General features: G+C 40.8%; 1 protein-coding gene across 10 annotated transcripts; it reads left to right on the top strand.

Annotated features, from left to right (window-relative positions):
• Positions 1-146: 146 nt before the first annotated feature.
• On the top strand, positions 147-27,115 carry cnot1 (CCR4-NOT transcription complex, subunit 1). 10 transcript variants are annotated; one of them, XM_033634723.2, is made up of 49 exons: positions 147-284; positions 1,879-2,174; positions 2,308-2,415; positions 4,654-4,746; positions 5,088-5,156; positions 5,916-5,970; positions 6,838-7,041; positions 7,220-7,388; positions 8,118-8,244; positions 8,836-8,946; positions 9,419-9,589; positions 9,813-9,940; positions 11,159-11,399; positions 11,541-11,660; positions 11,926-12,048; positions 12,196-12,347; positions 12,604-12,754; positions 12,916-13,117; positions 13,537-13,662; positions 14,074-14,198; positions 14,363-14,649; positions 14,735-14,813; positions 15,545-15,784; positions 15,908-16,048; positions 16,136-16,315; positions 16,475-16,591; positions 16,692-16,802; positions 17,017-17,094; positions 17,431-17,608; positions 18,216-18,349; positions 18,521-18,817; positions 18,952-19,092; positions 19,235-19,339; positions 19,516-19,635; positions 19,973-20,167; positions 20,280-20,422; positions 20,863-20,971; positions 21,315-21,484; positions 21,820-22,051; positions 22,977-23,225; positions 23,454-23,617; positions 23,792-23,909; positions 24,046-24,147; positions 24,531-24,704; positions 24,902-25,051; positions 25,149-25,329; positions 25,572-25,704; positions 25,830-25,964; positions 26,178-27,115. In XM_033634723.2, the coding sequence occupies exons 2-49, from the start codon at positions 2,073-2,075 to the stop codon at positions 26,254-26,256; spliced, it is 7,119 nt and encodes a 2,372-aa protein (XP_033490614.2). In that variant the 5' UTR covers positions 147-284; positions 1,879-2,072; the 3' UTR covers positions 26,257-27,115. The 10 variants fall into 10 exon arrangements, with proteins under 10 accessions (XP_033490614.2, XP_078024366.1, XP_033490606.2 ...); XM_078168240.1 differs by having other exon boundaries at positions 18,195-18,349; XM_033634715.2 differs by having other exon boundaries at positions 12,916-13,129; positions 15,536-15,784; positions 18,195-18,349.
• Positions 27,116-27,552: the final 437 nt, after the last annotated feature.

The raw sequence follows: 27,552 nt of genomic DNA, 5'->3' as shown, positions 1-27,552 counted from the left end.
CAACAAACCATTCTTCATCTTTATTTAGATTTCACAAAATATATAACTGCATTAGTAGATGCAGTCAGCATGGACCAGGTGTCAACTGGCGAGCACCTTGCGTTTGTGTCGCGCGGATAAGCTCACGCACTCGTCTCGTACCGTGAGCGCGCCGCGGTGGTGACAGTCGCCATTTTATTTTGAAAATCAAACTGAATTGGAGGCACAGCGACCCTTCCATTTCGTCAAGTTTGTTGTGCGAAACAAGAAGGGATGAACATCTGAATTACTTTCTTGGGAGCACGGTGAGATTTATAATATTAGCCAACAACCGTCGACATGTATGCCTATATAACACATAAGCAACGATGTTAATACGGAGGATTGCCGTTAGCCACCAGTGCGGGAGATGTCTATTTACTGAAAAGCAGCTGTCATATTGGTCATATTATAAAAGTAACTATTTCTTAATTTAGCAACGTTACTCGTGCAACATAGGTAACTTGGTTCTCTTTAACAACATTAGTCACATTTCTGTCGGAGACGATATTGACGTTACCTCGGTGTAACGGTTAAGCGTCGTTTCAAGAGAGTTAGCATTCGCAACTGTAACGTTAGCGATTCCATAGATTAGCCAGAGCCCATAGAAATAAGCTAACCTTAACAAGGTTAATGCTAACGCTAGCTGACACGATCGCGCAAAACCCGTCCGCAATACTTGGGGCCTACACGCTCATGGTTAAGGCATGTGTAAAGGTCTCGACATCAAAGTAATCGGTTAGTTTGTTAAAATGGATATATAAAATGGTAAAAACATTAAAAAACAAATGTTAAGGGTTCTGCCGATTCACACACACCAGCTTGAAACGGGCTCATATTGCTAATGTTAGCGCTAATTTGATAGCATTAACGTTAGCTCTTAGGCTACAGGGAGTTGGCAACATTTCACCAGAGGTTAATGTTAAACAGTGACCACTGGTGTATTAGTAGAGATATGAATGCAGAATATGGTGTTATTTAGCGAGCGACAGATTTATCTATAAACATTTTACGCTAGCTCAGTTATCAAGTAACGTTAAACGTGTTTGCTAACGTTGACCTAAACTTCTCCACTAGCAAGTGTTTATCAGCGTCATGGTAGTGTTAGCTTCAGTAGCTAGGTTTCCCACTTGACACGGGAGTATTGTCCCCGAAAGGGGACGTTTGTTTTACATCAAATTGCTAATTTATTTGGATATAACATAGGATGTCTGGTAAGAATATGACTGCTAAATGTTTATATCGCTTGCGAGTAGTATTTGCTAACTTACATTAGCTTGGTCTTTGTTTCAGTGGGTGAATTTTAACTCTCTCCGTCTATTAGCCACTAGAAATCCCTGGTTAGCTGCTTTCAGTGCTACATGCTTTTAAATTGGTTCATTAAGTTTCAGCCGTCATTATACTATTGTGAACGGAAAAGGTTAGTTTGGTGAGCAACTTAACTAGCTGCAAATCTGTGTGCCAGATATTAGCGCACAGTCGAGGCCTAATACAAGCCACGGGCACGGAAAGTTTACATAACTCTACAGCATATCAGTGAAGGTAGCTACTAAACTGTGCAGCTTTAGCATCTATTGACTAGTTTGGGAGCCAGTTAGCAGACAAATGCCTGGGCAGCAGCCCCTTGAATACATCTCAATGCAACTCTGTCAGATATGCATGTAGGCCTCAAAGCCTGCCACAATATTTTGTGTTGTGAATTGATTGTAAATATTGCCTTGAATGAAAGTAAGACTACATCACTCCCGAGTATAGTGCAGTTTGCTAACTCGCTTTTTTCTGTTGTGTTATTTATTTCTATTGCAAAATGTCTTGTGTGTGTTACAAATCATTTTGAACTTGTTTGTCCTTTCATTACAGATGCTGAACTTGATGTTAAACTGAAGGACTCTATCTAGCACTGGGAGCCACTGATCGGAAAACTCATTTGGAAGCCTACATTTTTCACACCTTTTGGGGGGGGGGAGCAGAAGTAACCTATCACTGAAGTGACTAAAGGGGAATAATGGTGATTTTGCGCCGTGCTCGGCCGCCTGCTTCCGCCCCAACCAGCAATGAATCTTGACTCGCTCTCGCTGGCTTTGTCTCAAATCAGCTATCTGGTGGACAATTTAACAAAGAAAAACTACCGAGCCAGCCAGCAAGAAATACAGCATGTAAGTGTTGGCAAAGACATCAAGTACATTTTTGTACATCTCTCAACAGAGATCTTACAGTTAATCTGTGTGAAGTGTCCTAAAATGTGTCCTTGTGTCCACATATTCTGGTGTTTTGCCTGTGCTCTCCCAGATTGTAAATCGTCACGGTCCTGAGGCAGACAGGCATCTACTACGCTGTCTCTTCTCCCATGTGGATTTCAGTGGCGATGGTAAAAGCAGTGGCAAGGACTTTCACCAGGTAATTTTTGATTTGAATTTACATTGACATTTAGTTTGGGTTTGTTAGTTGTGTTTCTTTATAATTTGTCTTGATACAAGAAAAATGAAATGTCAAACCCTTAAGTTATCAGTTATCTTGCCTGCACTTCTTGGAATTTAATTTAACATTTTCTAGGCTTCCCTTTTCCCAGGATATGCACACAGCACAAACATGTTAGTTTAATGTGCAAGCATCTAGTGTTACCCTTTTAAAATAAATTAGTATGAGATAGTCACCTTTGGATTCTCACAGTTTTTTTTGCCACATGCTCCACATTGATAGACAGGGGAGAGATCAAGCCAACATAAAACATGGAATTCCAGTGAGAAATATCAGCTTGTTGCAATAAATGGGCTAACACAGAAAAGACCATAAGTGAATCCTTTCAAGTCATGGGAAGTAACAGAACCCCATTGGAAATGGGAGTAACAAGGTATCTCTCTTCTTAGCTTTATTTTCCCCACACAACTGACATGGCATCTTTACGTATACAAGGTCTTTTTGATATGAATTTCTCAAAGGATTTAAGTTTTGTCTCTGCGATAAACGCAGGTTTGATTGGGAGGACTGGGTGCAGTTGTAATATATTTTGGTTTTGATATCATTAGGCAGCAAAATCTTGGATACAGTTTTAAGTAGGTAACTTGTATCTGTGTTCTACTTAACCGACATCAGTTGTGTTTACAAGCAATGTTAAAGTCACAATTTTGATGGAAACACTAGATGCCAAATTTTTCATCTGCCTGCACGTGCAGGATTGATTGTAACAACATATGGGATATGTGAAGCGTTTCATAAAATGTTATTTGACATTTACAGCTGCGCACAAATATGTGCCTGAAGCCCTTCTCTTGTCAGTGGACATGCTAAATATCCAGAAAAAAACTTAGGCACTTCAGCACTGCTGCTGGGAAAAAATCCTTGGGGAAACACTGTGGTAATATAACATTGAAACTTCAAGGAAAAATTGTTTCATGTTGACATAATTGCAGTCGTAGAATTACATCCGTCAAACAAACATTTGTCTCCAGTATTCAAATTATCCAGGGTAATCAAACTACTTTTAACTTTTACACGCAGTTGTGATAGTTTCGCATCTCCTTCAGGTTCACTTGAGACAGGATAAGACTATTACATCTGGTCTTCTTGAAGCCCGATGCTGATTTAAGATAATGTAAAGTTAAATGAATAATGACAAGCAACATAGGAAACATTTGTTTGATTTTATTTTTCCCTAAATAATCACAGTAACACATTTTCCATCCAGAGTATCAAATTTGAACTCACTGACTAGGATATGCTGATAGCTGTCACATTCACTTCTAGAAACACAGAGCGCTGATCATCGAGCCTGACAAACTTTCACATTTTTCATAAACCCATCCATAGTCATGCAGTAAAAAAAGAAAAAGCATTCACTGTGTTATTAAAATACAGAACAAGATCTGATTAAGTGGATATGTGCTGGGAAACTTTCTTTGGGTTGGTTAGTTGGTGGTTTATCCTTCCCAGCCTGGCAAATTAGTGCTGTCCTTCAATTTCAAGGGACAGAGTCCACTTTAAAACTTAGTGATATAAGAATATCAAAATATAGAAACTGTTGGTATTGGTTTGTTTTTTACAAAAAGGGAAAAAAACTTGCACAAGCCAGCTGATGCCCTCCTTGGGACACTCATTTGAAAGCATTTGAAAACTTAACAGCTGGCCCGATCAGCCAGGCTTTTTTATTTGACAGAAGCCCAGTAGGTATGCTAAAGAGAAACTGTGTGCTTATAAATCACTGCATACATACAGCTATGTTCTCTGCACTGATAGCATTTACCTCCTGGGATATTGATCATTTTGCACCCATCACTTTTAAATTTGGCACAGTTTACCCTACACTGAGTATTCCTGAGTTTTCATTGAAGCTCACTATGATACAGTGAATTTTCTCCCCCTGTTGGTGCATGCATCTAAAAAAGGCATCACTGGAAAAACTGGATTTCATAAATTAATTCTCTTGATATAAATTAGCGGATTCTTTGATGCAACTTTAAAAGTATGTTTTCCCACATTGTGATTATGGTAGGATTTTCTTATTTGGGTAGACGTGAGTGAGTGTTGCTTATTCTTGTGAGAGACTTACTGTCTTATTTTGTTCTTCACCTGCCTCTGTTCTCTTTACTCTCTTCTTCTTCGTGTTATACTTTGCTTTTCAACTTGCCCAAGACACAGTTTCTGATCCAGGAGTGTGTGTCGCTGATATCAAAGCCAAACTTTATCGCTACTCTGTGCTACGCCATTGACAATCCCCTGCACTACCAGAAGGTAAGGAGCAGATGCCAGAACCTTTGTATGACTACTTTGGTAGCCTAAATGTATAATGTGTTATTAATAGATACATTCTAAGTTGAGTAAAGACATCCTTCTAAAAGCGAGCAAGAAAATATAGTCATTACAAATTGTTTACAAATGCATTCATAGTTATAGGTTACATTTGGCTGAATGAAAAATCTGTGTCAGCTGTACATCTCCACAAAATGCACTGGGTTTAAGTTTGCATATTGGGCTGTAAGATGTTTAGACAAGTGCAAGTGTACATATACTTTGCAGATTAATATAAATAGAAAAAAAATATCTAAAGGTGTTTGACTTAAACTGTCTTTCAGAGTTTGAAGCCATCGGCCCACCTGTTCACTCAACTGAGTAAAGTTCTCAAGCTCAGCAAGGTCCAAGAGGTAAGCCAGCTTTGCAGTGGGCTTTAGTCGGGTGGAAAAAGACAAAATGTCTACTTCCATTGTTGTGTTTCCAAGTGCAACGACAAGACGTAAATGCTTTCCTCAGAGTGAAGCAGTTACTTCAGATTTCACAGTTCAGTTTTTCTAATGTCTGCCTGTAGCTGATTATTATGAGTGGCCCCTATACGTATATTTATGAAGGTAGTAAAAACACCATAGTTCGAACCATATCTTTCACAATAAAAGTCCTGGACATGTACACTGCATCACTGCTTAACAGAGGGAACTTGAATTCATTCCGAGCATTTTGTTAACAGGCGATTCAACAAAGTAGCTGGTAACTGGGGATAGCTACTGATAACTACTCGGGAAAATAAATTAGCTGTCTTCTTTCTGTCTTGGTAGCCCATGGTTAAGGCACTTCCTTTATACTGTAAATTCAGCCTACAGTTTCCCAGGAATACTAGTGGCAGGCAGAATTGCATAGTGAAAGCAAAGGCTTATGGGGAACCAATCTAAATGCTGATGGTGTCATTGTTCTGTAGCCACTACATTGTACAGTCCATTTTTACTTCATAATGATTAGTTATAGTAAAAAAAACTGTCTATTTCCAGTTAAATTCTGAATGGGGTAATGTCCATGCAGTACATTTGGCAGTTAGGAAATATTGACTCTCAAGACCTGTGATTAAAATAACACTACCTGAAATGAAAAAAACATGTTAGAGTTTATTTTTAAATTATTCATTTATTTCTCAGGTGATATTTGGACTTGCTTTGCTCAACTCCAGCAACGCAGACCTTCGTGGTTTTGGTAAGTGATTCTAGTAGAGCTTGACATAATTTAATTAATGTGATTTGCAGATTTGCAGCAAACATGACCTTTTTTTTTTTCCTTGTAAATGGCCACACACGTTACTGTGACAGAGTTATGAGAACACTTCTAAATAACTGACGTATTAAAGATAACTGACTTTTAAAACCTTAGGTTGGCACATATTGCCAGGCCCCTTTTATTGTTGTGATCTTGCATTAAACAGTTGCTGTAATATGTAAGGCACAGAAACATACTTTTCCCCCTCCCTGAAGCAAAAAACTTGAATGTGTTTACATGCTTGTTGTCTGGCATTCAGTTGATCCTAATATTTCTGTCCTTGCACTTCAGGCAAGTTAGCATTTTTTTTGTCATACCACCACATTTAGTAAATGTTGATCACAATACAAGGCATCAGCCATGCGATGGTGGTGAATTGTGTGATTAGTTCATGTAGGATGTTATATTCTCAGATTATTTGCAGATCACCATCACCATGGTTTAATTACAGTTTCAAATTTTGAGTTTCATACACATCACTAAATAATTAGTAATGGTCTGTAATTACTGACAGTTTGTCTTAGATTTTGTCTATTTGTAAGCTAAGCTTTGTTGATTAATACTTCACTTCAGTAGTTGGCATCCTTTTAATATTTTGGCATTCCGTTTTAAGTAAATGCTGCTTTTCATCAAGTTGTGATAAAAATTGGTAACACATGGTCATACAGCAAAGAGGTGTGTCTAAATGATGTGAAGTTGTTCATGGATGACCACATCACTTTAAACAGGTAAAATTGGTTTTGGTGTTGCATCATCAGTACAGAAAAAATTCTGCACTTCCCTAACTTGCTTTTGACTGTTCTTCAGCTGCGCAGTTCATCAAGCAGAAACTTCCGGACCTTCTGCGGTCATACGTTGACGCGGATCTCGGAGGAAACCAGGAAGGTGGCTTCCAAGACATTGCCATAGAGGTCTTGCAACTACTGCTCTCCCATCTACTGTTTGGCCAGAAGGGAGCCAGTGGGGTAGGGCAAGAGCAGATTGACGCCTTCCTCAAGACACTTTGCCGAGGTATGAGGGATCAGCACAAATTTGTTGCAACCATCTGTATTAGAACCTGAAGCATATAGATACCTACAAGTTAAAGATTTCTCAGACTGAATAGAAATGGTACAAACCCTGTTGTTAAATTGTTGTTTTCAGTGTTGATGTGCCACATTTGTTTATTTAATTGTGTGTTGTATTTCAGATTTCCCCCAGGAGCGCTGCCCTGTGGTGCTCGCACCACTGCTGTACCCTGAAAAACGGGACATTCTCATGGACAGGATCCTACCAGACTCGGGGGAGTTAGCTAAGACCATGATGGAGAGTTCTCTTGCAGAATTCATGCAAGAAGTTGGCTATGGCTTCTGTGCTAGGTGAACTTATGCTACATCATCAACTAACACATTTAGATTAGCTGTTGTGTAAAAAAAATTAAAACAAAATCCTTAAGTGAATGCAGTGTAATCATATGACCAAGACCACTTCAGGAACACTTAAGGCAAAATTGGCCACCAAGGTGCTAATGCCTGCATGGTAAATAGATGAGAAGCTGAATATAGACCTCATACAATGGGTGCTTTTTCATCTTGCTCATGTCTCTCCTCGCTACCCTCACTTGGGTCTGGCATCTTGGCTCCTCTCAGCGAGAATATGAGAGAGAGATGTGAGGAGGAGATATGTAGGATACATCACTGTGTCTTTGCTCCACGCTCCTCCAGAAGTCTCCCCTCTCCTTGTCTTGTTGGCATGCATTTACAGTATTTGAAAATCCTCCATGATGGTGGAAAGGGAACAATTTTTGGGTCATGGGAGTAGAGAGGACGCAAGGAAGCATAAGTCAGCATAATAAAAAGCACCCATTGACACCTTCCCTTCACACAACACCATTTTGCAATTTGACAGATCTGGAGATGTGATATCATGCATATGATCAAATGTTTCTAGTAACATGTTTTGCAAACATTAATATATGAAAAATTGCATACATCTTCATGTTAAAAACATTTTTTTAACTTTATCCTAATGCATTTTTGTGTGATTTTAATTGATATGTGAATGTTTAGGGTAATGGTCAGCACTGACCTGTCCTTTTGTCTTTCCAGTCTGGATGAGTGCAGAAACATAATCATTCAGTATGGGGTGAGAGAGGTGACTGCCAGCCAGGTAGCCAGGGTCCTTGGCATGATGGCTCGTACCCACTCTGGCCTTACTGATGGCATCCCACTTCAGGTGAGTTGCTTGATTTGATTGGCCACCGACTGCCAGAAGCACTTTGACCACTGTACTTGATTTACTCAATTAGGGCCAAAGGAAAATTTAGTTGCTGTCCATTTCTGTTCACACATACTACAAACCAAGAGGTGCAAATGTGAAGTGATGAAACTATGCTTACCTAGTCTGTTTTTTCCTTATTTTTATGGAAAAGTGTCCAGTCATAGGATCAATTAAAACTGTGTTTCATCGAATTTATGCTACTTAGATCTGCTAGGGCAACTTTGTTCTGGCTTTTAGCTGGGAATGGCTTTAATGAAAATGTATGAGAACAGCTCAGACATAAACATACAGTAAATGTGTGTACTGTAAAATCATCACATTGACCTAAATTAAAAACAAACTAACGCTGTACAACTGGAGAATTGGTTGGTTGATGACTCTGAGTGATATGCAAGGAATAAATCAAAGGGATAGTATCACAGTCATTTGATTTAATAACTTTAGTATTTAGATGTTGGCTCAAGCTGGTTGAGTGTATTGTTCTGGATTCTTAACATTTCAAAGCACCAGAGCTTAAATTTTCTCTTCTTTTGTTTTCTCTTGCAGTCCATCTCAGCTCCAGGAAGTGGTATCTGGAGCGATGGTAAGGATAAGAACGATGGCTCGCAGGCACACACTTGGAACGTTGAGGTTCTCATCGATGTCGTGAAAGAAGTGGTAAGGGACTCTGTTTATCTCAATAAACTAGCCGTTACTTTTCCTTTTACTTTCCTAATTATTTCCTATTTTTTTTCCCCACATGGCCACTGAAAACACTTTGCCAAAATTAAAACAGATTTGAGTGTAAAGGTTTAATGCAGTAGAGCGCATTTTGCAGTTGCAACCAAATTTGCAAATCAATTCCATTTCGGCACTCAAAATTTGATGGCACTTCGCCTTTACAAACATGTTACTTTAAAATGGCCTTTTCACACTTTATTCTTCCGTAAAGTACTGTAGGCTAAGTGACCGGCGTTTCATTATGTCACTCTGGAATTACTTTTTTTCAAATTGAATTCATTAAACAAGTGAATACATACACTAGCCTGTCATAACCCTGATGCTGAATGTTCCTGGAAGAGTTTTTTGTGCCAGACTACTTTCAAAAACCTGACGCGGTTAAATTTGTGGATTTTTGTCTTTGTCCTAGAATCCCAACCTGAACTTCAAAGAGGTGACATACGAACTGGACCACCCAGGATTTATAATCCGGGACAGTAAAGGCCTGCACATAGTGGTGTATGGCATTCAGAGGGGGTTGGGCATGGAGGTCTTCCCTGTCGATCTCATCTATCGGCCATGGAAACATGCAGAGGGACAGGTGACTGACCATTTCTCTGCTCCAATAGGATCATGTGATTTCATGTTTTTAATTGTTGTGGCAAACTTAATTTTTGCAGTCAAAGAGAAGAGTAGGATTTAATAAAGATGAATCATAATGCTAGGTAGGAATTGATTTCTGTCTAGACTGTGTGGTGTGAGTGGTAGTGGCTGAGCCTTGTATTCCCTCTTTAAATGTAAAATTGTTTTGTTTCTGTTCTCAGCTGTCATTCATTCAGCACTCCCTGATGAGCCCAGAAGTGTTTTCCTTTGCTGACTACCCTTGCCACACCGTGGCTATTGACATCCTTAAAGCCCCACCAGAGGATGACAACAGGGAGATTGCCACCTGGTATGAAGCTTTCTGCTTGGCTTTTATGTAGAAGGGTGTAGTAGTTGCTTATTTCTGATAATGGGGCTTAGTGTTCAGGTATTTCAAGAACTCAAGCTTTAAAACTGTCAACATCTATTTGCCCTTCTCCTACATGCCACTAGGCTACAGCCACACTAATACATTTTCGTTTTAAAATGCATAGCCATTACTATGTTTTTACCTAGTGTCCACACTACTGTGGCTTATTTGAAAACCCTGAAGAGGAGAGCTGTAAAAATACTGCTGATCATGTTTTAGTTTGAAACCTGTGGTGTTGCATTTTAGTCTTAATGGGCAAAAATGAATATTTTTGAAAACAAGGACACAGACTCTCTTGTTGGCCTCCCGATTGGCTCTTGTCAGTCACTACATGTAAAGCTAAAACATTATAGCTAAGTCTACATACCTTTTCTGATTTCTCCATTTTTGTGTGGGTTACGTTACACCTTTCCTATTGCCATGGCTTCCTCTGGTGATGGATAATACTCCCAGTACCACTCTGAAGATTGCTGCGCTTTACAACGACTCCCAATCTTTTTGCCACAGACGGCAATATACTCATGTCATGTGTTATGCCGAGTTCAGACTACACAATATATTTGTCTGTCATGACGGACACTATGTCAGAGGCAACTCTGGTGTCATAAATCTCTGTAAATTATTGTTTCACAATAAAAGCTTTTTTTTTTTTTTTTCCTTTTAATTAGAAAATTAAGGAATTCTCTCCACTGAAACAATAAGGGGCTTTGAATTTCAACCAGATACAGGAAGTACTGAGTTGGAAATTATGATGTGATGCATTCAATTTGCCCACTGTACATGAAGGGTCATGTGATATGTGTTTTCAGGCATGTTAGAATGAATGGAGATTCTGAAATGGAGCTGAAATGCTCATGTGTACGGCGATTATATTCATTTTAAATTGAAAGCGTATTCGTGTGGGTACAAATGCTGTACATTTCAAGCAATGCTTCACTTGGCATATTCATCATAACAATATTTCATGTGATAATAAAAGTCACCATTGACAAACATATATTATCTTAAGCTCTCTGCTGTGGGAAATTGTGCTTTATAATCAGATGTGTAGCTTGACCTACTGATTGTGGTTCATTGCTGATTTACTCAAAAAGTTACAGGGTGGATGCTGTGTTGATGTTTCAGTGTGTTTGACTAATTGCCCTCAACTCACCATAGGAAAAGTCTGGACCTGGTGGAGAGTCTGCTCAGACTGTCTGAGGTGGGCCAGTATGAGCAGGTGAAGCAGCTATTTAGCTTTCCAATCAAGCACTGCCCAGACATGTTGGTCCTGGCATTGCTGCAGATCTCCCCCTCCTGGCACACACTGCGCCATGAGCTCATCTCTACTCTCATGCCCATCTTCCTGGGCAACCACCCGAACTCTGCCATTATCCTGCACTATGCCTGGCATGGACAGGTTGGTGTTAATGCTTGTTGATTTCAATGTTTTTGTTGTTTTCGTTCTCTGTGCTCTTTGATACATCTAAAGTTATTTGTTGTCTTGATTATATTCTTACAACACCTGTGTACTAACAAAACCTGGTGATTATTTTTACAGGGACAGTCTCCCTCCATCCGTCAACTAATAATGCATTCAATGGCTGAGTGGTACATGAGAGGGGAGCAGTATGACCAAGCTAAGCTGTCTCGCATCCTGGATGTGGCACAGGACTTGAAGGTTTGTCAGAATAGACTAAATAATCACTGATGCAGTGCCTTCTGTTTGTGGCACATTAGACTGTTATATTGAATAATGTTCCTCCATATGTTTTATTTTTAAGGATGTACTAGTTTTAATCAACATGAGATTTAATGACAAATACAAATGAGAGTATATGGGGCCGTATATCCTCTGGTGGTCTCCACTTTATCCTAAATGGAAGTTGTTTTCATTGAGGTCATTTTCATGGTCACTAAGACAGTGTTTTTATTTTCCTCTCTAGTCTCTATCGATGTTGCTGAATGGTACTCCCTTTGCCTTTGTTATTGACCTTGCTGCACTTGCCTCTCGCCGTGAATACCTCAAACTTGATAAATGGCTAACTGACAAAATCAGAGAGCATGGGGTAAGTCTTCTAATAGATTTACTCCGTTTTCTCAAAAACAAAACGAAAAGAAAAACAATAAGATTGTTGGTTTCCCTGTTTTTGTCATTGTAGTTTGAGCACCACCTTAAATAAATTGTATTTTACAAAATTTTTGTATTTTTTCAGGAACCTTTTATCCAGGCCTGTGTGACATTCCTGAAGAGACGCTGCCCATCCATTATGGGGGGTCTGGCCCCAGACAAGGACCAGCCCAAAAGTGCCCAGCTACCCCCGGAGACCTTAGCCACCATGCTGGCCTGCCTGCAGTCCTGTGCAGGGTGAGACACTATCTGGCTTAGTCTCCATCACTGAACTATTAGTTTGCTTTTTTGTTGACCTTCTGATTAACTGTTTAATAACTTCAGTCTCCCTTAAAGTGAAGCCCAGCTTTGGTTGCTTTTTATGGTGGTTCGAACATTTCAGACCAACAATCTCAAGAATGTGCAGTTTATTTTTTGAGACCAATCACTCTTACCCTTTCATACAGTGTTATCTTTTTTATTTAACTTAAAGATTTGTGTCATTTTGTCTCAGGAGCGTGTCGCAGGAGCTGTCAGAGACTATCCTGACCATGGTTGCCAACTGCAGCAATGTGATGAATAAAGCCCGGCAACCACCACCAGGGGTAATGCCAAAGGGACGTGCCCCCAGCACCAGCAGCCTGGATGCCATCTCTCCTGTACAGGTACCCTCATATGAAAGCTACGTCATGCCTCTGCAGGCAAACGTAATGCCTTTTAATATTGGAAATTGGTGTCAAAACCATTCTATATTCCTAACATGCTAAAAAGACTTGTTGTTTCTCTTTTTGACCTCCTTGTCTCTCCCTCTCTTGCTTTTCTCTAGATGGACTCTCTGTCTGGCATGGGTTCCTTGAACCTGGGGGGCACAGCCACCTCCCATACTCAAAGCATGCAGGGTTTCCCAACCTCACTGAGTTCAGCTTTCAGTAATCCCCAGTCCCCAGCAAAGGCCTTCCCACCACTGTCCAACCCCAACCCCAGCACACCATTTGGTGGCATAGGCAGCCTGTCCTCGCAGCTTCCCGGTATGGACTCTGGTACTATGATATTTCATTTTTTCATTTTTACACAACCAAGGCATGCTCATATTAAATCAGCAAGTCATACTGCGCTGTTACAGCCTTTTGAGTCTTCTTCCAATTCAGTGAGAAGTTATACAAATTGTTGTGGTTACACTGTTGCTGAATGTTAGTATATTGTGCATACAGTAAGCCTAAGCAAGTGTGGCATAGCTGGGGATCCTTTATTAGTTTGTATCATGTTGGGTAATTCAGATAAAGCCACTGGCAGAGTATTTTATAAGGAGTAACAAATTTGGCAGAACACCCTGGTCACTCAATCCTTGTTCATATTAAACTTAACCAAATTCAGAGGAGAAAGGGTTATAATTCATAGAGGGAGGTATGTATTGATTTAAATTATTAAAGTGTTATGTTTCTTTCAGGTCCTCTGGGCACGGGCATTGGCTCCGGTATTGGCTCTAGTCTGGGTATGTCAACCGTGAACACCGACCCTTTTGGCACCAGGAAGATGAGCACACCAGGCCTGAACCCACCAACCTTTCAGCAGAGTAAGATGAAGGCCTGTAAGTGGTGGTGGCAGTGGTGTGACTGAGAGCCCCGCCCTGCGCTGCTCAGCACTGTATTTCCTCCACAGTGATAATCAGTTTTATCTTGATTTGCAAAATTATTTGTAATGCACCTCAGTGTGCCTCACAAATACAGTTTACAAGAGAAGTTTGACTAAAAGCTACCTAATGCAGTTTTAACTTCATGTAAACATTTAGGTGCGACTTTCTTCTCTTTTACATGTTATACAACTTCATACAGTTTATCATAGAGGAAATACAGATTAGTCTTCCACTCCTTGTCTGCTTATGCTGACAGCCCCACTTTTAATGAGATAACCAGTGTTGCATTACAACATTCAAGTTAATGACGGTTTTGGTTTAAAATGTCTTTTTTTTAAATACTTTTTTCAGCTGACCTTTCTCAGGTGTGGCCCGAGGCAAACCAGCACTTTAGTAAGGAGATCGATGATGAAGCAAACAGTTATTTCCAGCGCATCTACAACCACCCACCTCACCCAACTATGTCTGTGGATGAAGTATGTAATGATATAATTCATTCGCCTCTGCCAAAAACACTTACCTAAATCAAATTCACACAGGCAATTATTGGCTGCTGTTGATAAGTTTTGTCATAGTCTCAGTAATGTTGTTGCTTTTCGAATTAACTTACCTCCCGCCACATCATTGTCCCCCCTCGTAGGTACTGGAAATGCTGCAGAGATTCAAGGATTCAACCATCAAGCGGGAGCGAGAGGTGTTCAATTGCATGCTACGGAACTTGTTTGAGGAATACCGATTCTTCCCCCAGTACCCAGACAAGGAGCTGCACATCACTGCCTGCCTTTTTGGTGGCATTATTGAGAAGGGTCTTGTCACCTACATGGCCCTGGGCTTGGCCCTCCGATATGTTCTTGAAGCCTTAAGAAAACCCTATGGATCCAAAATGTATTATTTTGGAATTGCCGCCCTAGATAGGTTTAAAAACAGGTATTGAAATGTTTTATTTTATTAAATGAATAATAATATAACAACAGTCATCTTGTTATAAGCTAACTATGTCTTGTGTTTCCAGACTAAAGGACTATCCTCAATATTGTCAGCACCTGGCTTCAATTGCACACTTCTTGCAATTCCCCCACCATTTACAAGAGGTAATCAGGTTTCCTTAATTTATCTATGCTCACCATTCAAAAGTCTTGGGTGAGACAGCATGTTAGAGAAGTCTGGGATGGCTTTTTAAAATGTTTTCAATGAGAGTGAAGCGCTTTCTTTCCACTGCTTTTGTGTTGCTGAGCATCTTGTGGTTTTCCACTCTATGCCCCTTGCGTTTTTGCAGGAGCGCCCTTAATGCCTTAAGTTGCCAACACTTCAACTAGGAGAGTAATATGAGCTGACATCATTGCATTTTTCCGTATTGCCCAATCAGATGAATTGAGGGGTGGCCTTTTGTGGTGGTAATGACAGCAAGTGGGAGCATACATGATTTGTGTGTAGCTAGCATTAGCTCACTTCAGTGCAGACGAAAATACTATTTGGTAACAGCCTCTCACCCTACGTCAGAGCCAGAGCACGTGCACTCTGCCTGACCATTTTTATGCAGATTTTAAGCTACAGATCTGTGATTTTACTTCACAGCATTAACTAAGGAAATGTAATTCCGTGGTTTCCTAGCAATGATTTTTAAAAAAAAAAAAAAAAAAAAGCTCTGTCTAATTGGGCCAGTTTAAAAATGGTGTGGTGCGCCTCACATTTTGCAACCTTCAAAACATGCTTTGTCTGATTGGGGCTTTAGTTTGTCCCAAATATGACTGTAGAAAAGGATACATACAAACAGATAAATTAAATCTGTCGCTCTGCTCCTTTCAATATCCTGTGCGTGCAGTATATCGAGTATGGCCAACAGTCACGGGACCCTCCGGTGAAGATGCAAGGCTCCATCACCACACCTGGCAGTCTGGCACTTGCACAAGTCCAAGCCCAGTCGCAGCAACCTGGCGTCCCTAAAGCCCCACAGCCAGGTCAGCCCAGCACTCTAGTCACCACCACCACGACTACAACCACAGTAGCCAAGACCCCTACCATCACAAGACCAACACCCAGCAGCTTCAAGAAGGATGTGCCTGTGAGTTTAGACACCCTACCATGTGTCTTGTCAATGCTTTAAATTGGCTTGTTTTTCTGCAGATACAGTGTATATATAGTGATACCTCCTTTCAACTGTAATTCTTCTTGTTCCTGCCTGCAGCCCTCCATAAACACAACCAACATTGACACCCTGCTGGTGGCCACTGACCAAACAGAAAGGATTGTAGAGCCTCCAGAGAATGTTCAGGAGAAGATTGCTTTTATCTTCAACAACCTTTCTCAATCCAACATGACCCAAAAGGTAAGTGAAAACAGACAAAACATATCTGTATATCAAAATCCTTAATAGTCAAAGAAGCATTTTTAAAACCACATTTGCTTATATCAGGTTGAGGAGTTGAAAGAGACGGTGAAGGAAGAGTTCATGCCCTGGGTGTCGCAGTACCTGGTGATGAAACGTGTCAGCATTGAGCCCAACTTCCACAGTCTCTATTCCAACTTTCTGGACACTCTCAAGAACCCGGAGTTCGTGAAGATGGTCCTCAATGAGACTTACAGGAATATCAAGGTAAAAGATGGTGACTTTAGGGCTTTAATATCTTCAAACGCTCTTTTCTGGTCTGACTGCAACCACCAAAAAAACACATATCAAAACTATCAGTTTTTTTGTGCCCATTTACCATAGTAGTACACTGACGATCCCCTACCATCTCTCAATTTCTCTTAGGTTCTGTTGACCTCTGACAAGGCAGCTGCCAATTTCTCTGATCGCTCCCTGCTGAAGAACTTGGGCCACTGGTTGGGCATGATTACACTGGCCAAAAACAAGCCTATCCTTTACACGGTAAGAATTTGTAACGCTTTTTTTTTTGCTTGCATTGTTTTATTATGTGATGGGCCCCCTGTTGCCTTTTGAGTTGGCTAACATGTTCTCCCTTTCCCAGGATCTGGAAGTCAAGTCTCTGCTACTGGAAGCCTATGTGAAGGGCCAGCAGGAGCTACTATATGTGGTTCCCTTTGTGGCAAAGGTTTTAGAGTCCAGTCTACGAAGCATGGTTAGTCAAATAGGACTAAGAGGTGTCTCCATGCAGCAGACATTATGTCATACTACTGCGCAGTGTGTCATGCTGCGGTGTTCACTTCAGGCAAAATATCTCTTTTTCACACACACAGTTAAGAAAATTGGCATATGCTTACCTGACTCCACCATTTGAGATCCTGTGGATTTTTCATAGTGACTTGAACTAATGTGTGTCTCCGATGTTGTAGGTCTTCAGGCCCCAGAACCCCTGGACCATGGCCATCATGAATGTTCTCGCTGAGCTGCATCAAGAACATGACCTCAAGGTAATAGATTATTCTTCTTATGTAGCTGCTTAACTCGGACAGCTCTTGGAAATACAGTCTGCCTAAATCATAGCTAAAAGGCAACACCTCAGCAGTTTTTGGTAACACATATGAAGTGATCATGCCACAACCTGTTCCCTGTAACCCAGCTATATCCAACATTGTCAGCTAATACCATCTGCATTAAATAGCCTGTCACATTATTGTCCATTACCCATGCATTGCCACTTTCAGTTCTAATACAAATCAACAGTATTCTCTAATAGCTACAGTAAAATCGTAGTAAGCTGAAAAATTGTGAGATTATTTATCATGTTGTTCTCCTGTTTCCTGCAGCTGAACTTAAAGTTTGAAATTGAAGTTCTGTGTAAGAACTTGTCTTTGGACATCAATGACCTCAAGCCAGGAAGCTTGCTAAAGGACAAAGAGAAGCTAAAGAGCCTGGAGGAGCAGCTGTCTGCACCAAAGAAAGAGGCGAAGCCTCCAGAGGAGATGCTGCCAGTTTCTACCACAGGTGAACACTGCATATTTTCTTGTACCTTTGTGCTGCTTTCTGTGAACTGTACATTTAAGTTTTGAGCTACAGCCTTAATATAGTTTAGATTCATTTGTCTGTTTGGCTTTGGACTTATCATCCTTGCCTCTGGTAAAATGTCCGTATCATTCTAGGGTTTGAAAATTTTCTGATGTGCGAACAAAACCCTAGTAATGACTCATCCTTCCAAATGATTGAAGCAACGCATTGTGACCCATACTTGAGTCAGTCTTAAAAAGTTTGAAGATATCTTTTGAAACCACCTGCATCAATAGGATGAATGTGACTTTGATTTTAAATAGAAATAAATAATGTTAACATATCAACATCTCAAAATGTGATGATTATTTTGACCAGATCAGCTACTTCTGTTTTGTCATGTCCGTCTTTTGCTCTGTCTCGTTGTTTGAGAAAACTTCTTTTAATTTTTTTTTATGTTAGACTGAAAAGCTTACTGTTACATGTTGTTGTTGTTGTTGCCTATGTGCTTGCTTTCTGTTTATGTTGTCTGGATAATCAGCTTTTTGGTGTGATTTTAATCAAATTAGTGTTTTGTGACCAACAGGAGACTTTGTTCCATTTGCAGCCCCTCCCTCAACCCCAGCTGCCACCACCACCACTTGCACAACCACCGGGCCCCCCACCCCACAGTTCAGTTACCACGATATCAATGTGTATGCCTTGGCAGGCCTGGCTCCACACATCAATATCAATGTTAATGTAAGTGTTGGGCATCTGCAAAGCACAGACAGAGAAGTCAACTTTCCATCTAAAAGACACAGACATGCTCAGACCATTTCTTTTGCATCTTTTCTTTCTCCTGTTGACTTTATCCTTTTGTTTTTCCTTTCTCAACTTTTCTGTCATGCTTCTGCTGTCTTTTCTCTTTAGATCCCATTGCTACAGGCCCATCCTCAGTTGAAGCAGTGTGTACGGCAGTCAGTAGAGCGAGCTGTTCAGGAGCTGGTGCACCCTGTGGTTGACCGCTCTATCAAAATAGCCATGACGACCTGTGAGCAGATCATCAGGAAGGACTTTGCCCTGGATTCAGAGGAGTCCCGCATGCGTGTGGCTGCCCACCATATGATGAGAAACCTAACTGCTGGCATGGCCATGATCACCTGCCGCGAGCCCCTGCTCATGAGCATTGCCACCAACCTTAAGAACAGCTTTGCTGCTGCACTAAGGGTAAGCTGAATGAGGGCTAGTAGGGTAATTGCTAGTGTTTTCTAAGGTATAAAGAGACGGTACATAGAGAGAGCTTTCTTATCCTTTTCTTGTACCATTCCCACTTCTTTAACTTAAGGTGTTTATTCCCTCAGGCACCAACCCCCCAACAGAGGGAAATGATGGAAGAGGCTGCTGCAAGGATTGCACAAGACAACTGTGAACTGGCTTGCTGTTTCATTCAGAAAACGGCCGTGGAAAAGGCTGGCCCTGAAATGGACAAGAGACTAGCCACGGTGAGACTTAAGCATGGGGCATTTACAAGAGTAAATTGTAAAAGTTTCATTCATATCTTTGTGTTTTTTTGTTTTTTTTTTAATTCTGATTTTGTAAAGCAAAAGCATCTAATTTCTTAACTGGGTCTTTTAACACCTCTAGGAGTTTGAGCTGAGGAAACATGCACGCCAAGAGGGTCGTCGGTACTGTGATCCTGTTGTTCTGACTTACCAGGCTGAACGAATGCCAGAGCAGATCAGACTCAAGGTGAGATCACTGTAACATCCAGTTGTGCACTATATCAAAACATAATTTATTGTTATGTCACTTACTGGATCTGTCCAACATGTCCAATAGGACCATGGTTCAGTGTATCAACAAACTGCACATACAGTGTAAGTTGTCAGAGTAACAAAGTAACAACAATGCATTTGTGTCTGTAGGTGGGAGGAGTGGACCCAAAGCAACTGGCTGTATATGAGGAGTTTGCCAGGAACGTTCCAGGTTTCTTACCCAGTAATGATCTCTCCCAGCCCACTGGCTTTTTGGCTCAGCCCATGAAGGTGAGTTCCCTTTTTGGGATCCCCAGAATTAAATTTAAGAGCTAAAACGACTAGAGAAGGTAAGGATAAAATGGACTAGAGTGCTTTTTAAAAATGAAAATGTTTTTTTTTTTTTTTGTTTGTTTGTTTTTTGTTTTTGTGTGTGCCAATGTTGACCAAGGACAAAAACATTACTCTCATTTTTAATTGTGCTATAATACAGTATATAAGGAACTAGAACAGCCTGCACTGAACTAAGTGCCTCTTATGTTAAGGTCAGGAAATTTGTGTCACAGATAGGTGTTACAGTATTAAACCCACAGAAAATAATTAAATCTTTCTGTATCGCTTTTAACAGCAACAGGCATGGGCCACAGATGATGTGGCTCAGATCTACGATAAGTGCATGGCAGACTTGGAGCAACATCTTCATGCCATCCCTCCAGCCCTTGCCATGAACCCCTTGACCCAGGCTCTACGCAGCCTGCTGGAAGCTGTGGCCTTGGCTAGGAATTCCAGGGACGGCATCGCTGCACTTGGCCTTCTGCAGAAGGTAGGACAGTTACTTTTACAATTGCAGCTTTTGAAATGGTGTGAGGGAGGCAAGGTGGAGGATTAATCTGTGCTAACCTGTGTTTGACTATGCTGGTTTCTTTATTTTCCAGGCTGTGGAAGGTCTTCTGGATGCTACTAGTGGAGCTGATGCTGACTTGCTGCTACGCTACAGGGAGTGCCACCTGCTGGTGCTTAAAGCCCTACAGGATGGACGTGCCTATGGACCACAGTGGTGCAATAAACAGATCACCAGGTGAGTCAGGACATATTTGATTTCAAGCCATGATTTATACTATGTCGCTGTCTTATGCTTCCTCTGCTTTTACTGATTTGAATGATACAAGCTTGTTGTTTGGCTGTGGGGTAGATTATTGTTAATCTTCTGAGAGATGGTGAAAAGCAGTAAAATGTCCCCCCTGTGGTACACGGCCTAAGTGGGCTACATGTGTAGACTATTTACCAGCAGGACAGCAAAGCTGGTATTGTTAGTACATTTTGAGTCGGTGTGTGTGTCATCATTGCAAAATGTGGTTCTGGAGCAACCTATTGTAGTGGGAACTGCCAGGTGTTTATATGTTGGTCTGTTGTCAACATGATAGCATCACATCTGTGGAAAATGCAGTCACAAAACTTAACAGGTATGTAGTTTTTCATAATTGTCCTGGTATGTTGTTTTGCTGTGTTCATTTACAGGTGTCTGATTGAATGCCGTGACGAGTACAAATACAACGTAGAAGCAGTGGAGCTTCTGATCAGGAACCATCTTGTGAATATGCAGCAGTATGACCTGCACCTGGCACAGGTACACACTACAAATGTCTAATTTTATCTTTATCTTATATTTTATACATTATAAGGCTCATTTATTATATTTCTACTTAACCAAGACACATTTTTAGAAAATACTTTTTACTTGTGTATTTGAGTCTTTGTCTTTCTTTTGAACAGTCAAAGGATATCCTAATAAGATTGACTGTCTCAGTGTTTTTATTTAAAAAAAAAGAAAAGAAAATGGAGATTGCCACTATGATGTATGTTATTCTTGCAACTTGATTAGTAGATCTGTAAATCAGTAACTTATCGTTGTCTGGCCTGTGAATTTCAAGTGCTATTACAAGCTAACATTGATTTTTGTTTTCTTCTAGTCAATGGAAAACGGACTGCACTACATGGCGGTTGCATTCGCCATGCAGTTGGTGAAGCTCCTGCTAGTGGATGAACGCAGTGTCAGCCATGTCACAGAGGCTGACCTCTTCCACACAATTGAGACTTTGATGAGGACCTGTGCACACTCCAGAGCCAACGCACCTGAAGGGTAAACAACTACCATGTTAAAACTTCTCTTTTATTTGATATATTATCCATAGACCATACATAACTAATGTGGAATAGCTGAATTTATGTGCACATCAGAAAGACGCCAGTTGAGAGAGTGGGGTTCAAAGTTTGGTTGGAAAAAAAAAATAATGCCATAATTTACATTACAATATGTCACATGTGTCAAAAGCTGTGTCATGACTTAATCAGTTTCCTGTCAGATTAATTTATTTAAGGCCATTTTGGAATGTCAAAGTTTTTGTTACTTGGTCAAGAAATGAATGTCTAATCTTACTCTTGTCTTTTCCCTCATCTCTTTGTCCTCCTCCCCAGCCTTCCCCAGCTAATGGATGTTGTTCGCTCCAACTATGAGGCCATGATTGACAGGGCCCATGGAGGACCCAACTTCATGATGCACTCTGGGATTTCACAGGCTTCAGAATATGATGATCCTCCAGGCCTGAGGGAGAAGGCAGAGTACCTCCTGAGGGAATGGGTCAACCTGTACCACTCAGCTGCAGCTGGCAGGGATAGCACCAAAGCTTTCTCTGCTTTTGTTGGCCAGGTAAACACTCGGTTAAGTCAAGTTCAAATGATTAGGGCTGGGTATTGCCACTGATTTCCTGAATTGGTTCGATTTTGATTCACTAGGTTTCGATTCGATTTCCAATTTGAAATGGATTCAGTTGGGGCTTTTTCAGTTACAATACCAATTTTTGCTAAAATGTGAAAGAGAAATTTTACAAGGAATTATTTTAAGGAATTTATTTAGAACAGGAATAAAACTGAGGGTTTTTTTTTTTATAATAAATGTTGTTTCTAGAGCAGCATCAGTAGTATTTAAACAGCAAAGTCACAATATAAACTATCTCACTGGAAACAAATCTAAAATGTAAAAAAATAGATATTCCTGACCTCACAATACTGAGTAAAGTTGAGAAAAAATAAAGAACTCAGACACCAGTCAGTATCAGTACTCCTATCCTCTGTGCTCCTTCCTCTGCTGCTGAGGAGAGTCACTTCCTGCAGGTCACATTACCATTGGTAAGTTTTAAGATACAAAACAAACTGAGGTAAATCGTTTGGCATTAACAGTTGTTGTTATGGCTTGTTAGTAACAGTTTGCTATCAGCTGGAAAGTGCTCTGTGCTTGTTTATAACATTTTATGAGCGGCAGTGGATGAGAGACTGCGAACAGAGCAGATTGAAATATCACTTTCCTACATGTTTACATGTTGCTAAACAGGTCTATTGATAAAGTATCGGGCGAGATTAACAGATTAACAGGGTTAAAGCTTCACACATCCATGGGAAAAAGCATATATTAAAAGATTGATCTTGGACTTTCTGAATGAATATTGGGTCATTCAAATGAAGATTGATGTGAAACAGATGAATCCATTATTTCAACCCAGCCCTACAAATGACCAAAGTGGCCCTGATCCTTGTTCCTCATTTTTATCTTACGGCTCCTTTTCTTTTTCCTCCAGATGCACCAGCAGGGCATCCTGAAGACAGATGACCTGATCACAAGGTTCTTCCGGCTGTGCACAGAAATGTGTGTGGAGATAAGCTATCGGGCGCAGGCTGAGCAGCAGCACAACCCAGCAGCCAGTGCAGCCATCATCAGAGCCAAGTGTTACCACAACCTGGATGCCTTTGTGAGGCTCATAGCCCTGCTGGTTAAACACTCTGGAGAGGCCACCAACACGGTGACAAAAATCAACCTCCTAAACAAGGTACAGAAACAAATGATTCATCACCTGTGACAGAACCGTGTAAAATATATATAACAGCACATTATAGGAAATTAGTTTTTGGTTGTGGTAAAGAAACATTTTCTAGTGATGTCATTTGTTGTTGATTTGAAAGCCTGATCATAGTTTTCCTTTTGATTTTAAAATCGCACTGGCCACAGCACTGTCTGGTTTACTTGATTCTGACTGTGCTCTACATTGTTCTTATAGGTGCTCGGTATTGTAGTTGGGGTGCTAATCCAGGACCACGATGTCCGTCAGACAGAATTCCAGCAGCTACCATACCACCGCATTTTCATCATGCTGCTGTTGGAGCTCAACGCTCCTGAACATGTCCTGGAGACCATCAACTTCCAGACACTCACTGCTTTCTGGTGAGACATCCACATGGATCAGTCATAACTTAAGTGTCTCGGCCTACCAGGGACCCTGCGTAATTTGTGGAATAGAGAAAGCTTGTGCTGATGTTGTGCTCAAAATAAAGATGTTTTAAATGTTTCTGATTGTTGCATTTTGGTTTGGACTCACCATTACTGTTTTATACACAGCAATACCTTCCACATCCTGAGACCTACCAAAGCACCAGGCTTTGTGTACGCCTGGCTGGAACTCATCTCCCATCGCATCTTCATTGCCAGGATGTTAGCACACACACCCCAGCAGAAGGTATGGAAGAATAAAACAAGACTATTTAATCTGCACATACTTAAAAACCCTTACATATAGGCTCAATAACTGTTATTGCTTTCCCCATATTTGTGGTTTTTGAATGTTGGTCTAACACACTGATGTTTTCTTGAAGGGTTGGCCCATGTATGCACAGCTGCTGATTGATCTATTCAAGTACCTGGCCCCATTCCTGAGGAATGTAGAGCTCAACAAACCTATGCAAATCCTCTACAAGGTGCTTTCTCATTTTTTCTTAATGTACTTGCAGAAATATCAGCTGTCTATATCAGCCACGTTTGACAATACGTTTCTGTCTATTTTGATGTTTGATTGAGACTTCAGAAATCCGAAGAATACACTATGATACTTTCTTTTTTGTTCCGCTGATGGAACAGTCCCATTATCATGACACTTTGTATCATAGCTGATTGTGTCAGTTTTTATTTTGGTAATGAGTATTACAGCCTCATGGGGTTGACTGTGTTGTCTATAGACTTAGTCTTGTTAGCATGATATTACTTGTTTTAATGTGGCAATTTTTCCTGTTGACTGTTTGGATAAAAAAACCTAACACTAACCTCTTTGCTCCATGTCGTGTGTTATTTTTGGCTGTTTTAGGGCACACTGCGAGTGCTCCTGGTCCTGCTGCATGACTTCCCAGAGTTCCTGTGTGACTACCATTATGGTTTCTGCGATGTTATCCCACCCAACTGCATCCAGCTCCGCAACCTCATCCTCAGTGCCTTTCCACGCAACATGAGGCTCCCTGACCCTTTCACACCCAATCTCAAGGTAGACAGACACACATGTGCACAGACTTTGAGATAAGCTGTTGATTTTACATTCACAGAGGTTTTACAGTGTGGCTTAGATCTGTAGAGTCTCTAAGTTTGGTATGGACACCCTCACCATTTTGCTTTGACCGTCTAGAAAAGCAGGGTTTCTTCAGCCTTGTTAGAAATTATCTCAAATCTGTGTTTTGTCAACAGGTGGACATGCTGAGCGAGATCAACATCGCGCCCCGTATTCTCACCAACTTCACAGGCGTAATGCCTTCCCAGTTCAAGAAGGATCTGGACTCATATCTGAAGACTCGTTCACCAGTCACTTTCTTGTCTGAGCTTCGCAGCAACCTGCAGGTAGGAGCAGTGTCGACCTATTTTAAATTATTAGTGTCACACTTCAACAAATGAGAATACAGTTTAGTGTTAATTTGTCACCTGCTCTGTCTCCCAGGTGTCCAACGAGCCAGGAAACCGCTACAACATCCAGCTGATCAATGCTCTAGTGTTGTATGTAGGCACACAGGCAATCGCTCACATCCACAACAAGGGCAGCACCCCCTCTATGAGCACTATCACCCACTCTGCACATATGGACATCTTCCAGAACCTGGCTGTGGACCTGGACACTGAGGGTAAGGTGGCAGCTTAGTGCAAGTGCTACAAAATGTAAAGCTTTTTGCATCATACGCTACTTATAAACACATGCTGTATGGGTTGCGTGTGCATTTAACATTTTATTTGTCTTATTGAAGTTGCAGTCTCAAGAGCCAAATAAACGCTGACAAACCTTTTTTATGTTTTTGTAGTTATCAGATATCTGTGCTTAACAAAAGCAGAGCACTCTGATCAGCTTTCTGCGGTCATGTCTTTTCAGGGCGATACCTGTTCTTGAACGCGATTGCCAATCAGCTGCGCTACCCCAACAGCCACACTCACTACTTCAGCTGCACCATGCTGTATCTGTTTGCTGAGGCCAACACAGAGGCCATCCAGGAGCAGATCACCAGGTGAGACAGTCTGAATTGAGATCTGAGCGATTTTATGAATTCAGCAGAAGGAATACATCAAACCTCTGCCAATGGAAATTATAACTACAAGTGCTGTTACTTATAGCTTTGTCCTTGTCCTCCAGGGTTCTGTTGGAGAGGCTGATTGTGAACAGGCCCCACCCATGGGGTCTCCTCATCACCTTCATTGAGCTGATCAAGAATCCTGCCTTCAAGTTCTGGAGCCACGACTTTGTGCACTGTGCCCCTGAGATTGAAAAGTAGGTTCTCCGTTTGACTCATTGTTCTGTCATGTTTGTATACAACACTTTGATACCTGACAATACTTGATAGCAGATGGGATTCATTGTTGCTGTGTTAGGTATAATTTTGAAGATGACAATAGGAGATAAAGTAATGCCAGCCATACCTTGGACCAGTTCTGCTGCTCTTTAACAAACGTTAATGTTCTTACCTCCCCCCTCTCTCCTCAGGCTGTTCCAGTCAGTAGCCCAGTGCTGCATGGGGCAGAAACAGGCCCAGCAGGTGATGGAGGGCACCGGTGCCAGCTAGCCTGTGTACCAGCCAGCTCGTAGCCCTAGGGAGAGATGCCGCGGCCTTGACCCACTCCCCCACCACACACACACCTCTCTCTTTACTGTTGGCACTGGATTAACTGGCAACCACAGTCATTTGAAATGTGGATGAAATGACTACTGCTCATGGATCTAGAGAGTTAGATTTTTGTTTAACCCTTTGGGGCTGAATTGAGATGGAGAGATTGGATTGGGACATGCTGTTTAATATCCTTTTTTGATGCTTTGATGTAAATATTGGAAAAAAGGGAGAACGGGAGAGTAGATACGTGGAGAGCATTGCACATGTCAAATAAAATGTATCCTGACATGTAAAGACATCAAAACATATTTTCACTCACTACCAAAGTCCTTGGTTTGCTTCCCTCCCACACAGATCCTTTTTTTCTGACTTTTTTTTTGCTTTCAGAGGCTGAACGGTAGATGATTGAAGAAAAAAAGCTGCCTGCTACTTTCATTTGATTCCTTTTTATCCCAGAGTGGGACAGGAAGATGAAGTTTAGTCTCCCAGGTGGGGTGGGGGTCTACTCCTGGTGTGTCGGTGGAGACAGTTTGCTGATGGTTTGTCCATTTGAAACTGGCTCTGGAAGTCTCTCCCTGGCACTTGTAAATTGTGCAAAGTGATGGCGACATCGTATCTTGATGATTTGTACAAAGATCCAAAATTGAAGAACAACAATAGAAGGACCAATACAGCCCATTTTGTAACATTTTGAATGTTTTGTAAATGTATTGGTCCATGTGTTGTATTTTGTAGTCCTTTCTAGTTTGCCTTTAGTTCTTGCTACTTAACTGCAGTATGCATACATACAGAAAATAAAGCATTCAAACTGCAAGCATCTGTGTTCATTCAGGACTACGAGAGTAATGTGATGGTGCTAATACACCACGTTTTTCAAAAGTTGGTGCTGATATCTTTTTTATTTTATTTATATATATATATATATATATATATATATATATATATATATATATATATATATATATATATATATATATATATTATATATATATATATATATATATCACTTACTTATGAACTACTTGAAGGGTAATTTCAGTGTTTTCCAGCGTAGATCCTATTTTCCTGTGTTACTATGCTTTCTGTCGTTCTTCCAAAGCCCTATTGGCATGGAACCTTGTCCAGTTAAGAAATACACCCTCATGTCTGTGTTCAATGCGGCACATTCACATGGGGTAAACTAGAGCAATGCACCACCTTTTTTTTTTTTCCAAGTGAGGAAATCAAAACTCAGTTCACACACCAGTCATG

This window comes from Epinephelus lanceolatus, chromosome 5, assembly GCF_041903045.1.
Source record: "Epinephelus lanceolatus isolate andai-2023 chromosome 5, ASM4190304v1, whole genome shotgun sequence".
NCBI lineage: Eukaryota > Metazoa > Chordata > Actinopteri > Perciformes > Serranidae > Epinephelus > Epinephelus lanceolatus.
Note: the sequence above shows the minus strand (reverse complement) of the source record. Positions and strands in the feature narration are given on the sequence as shown.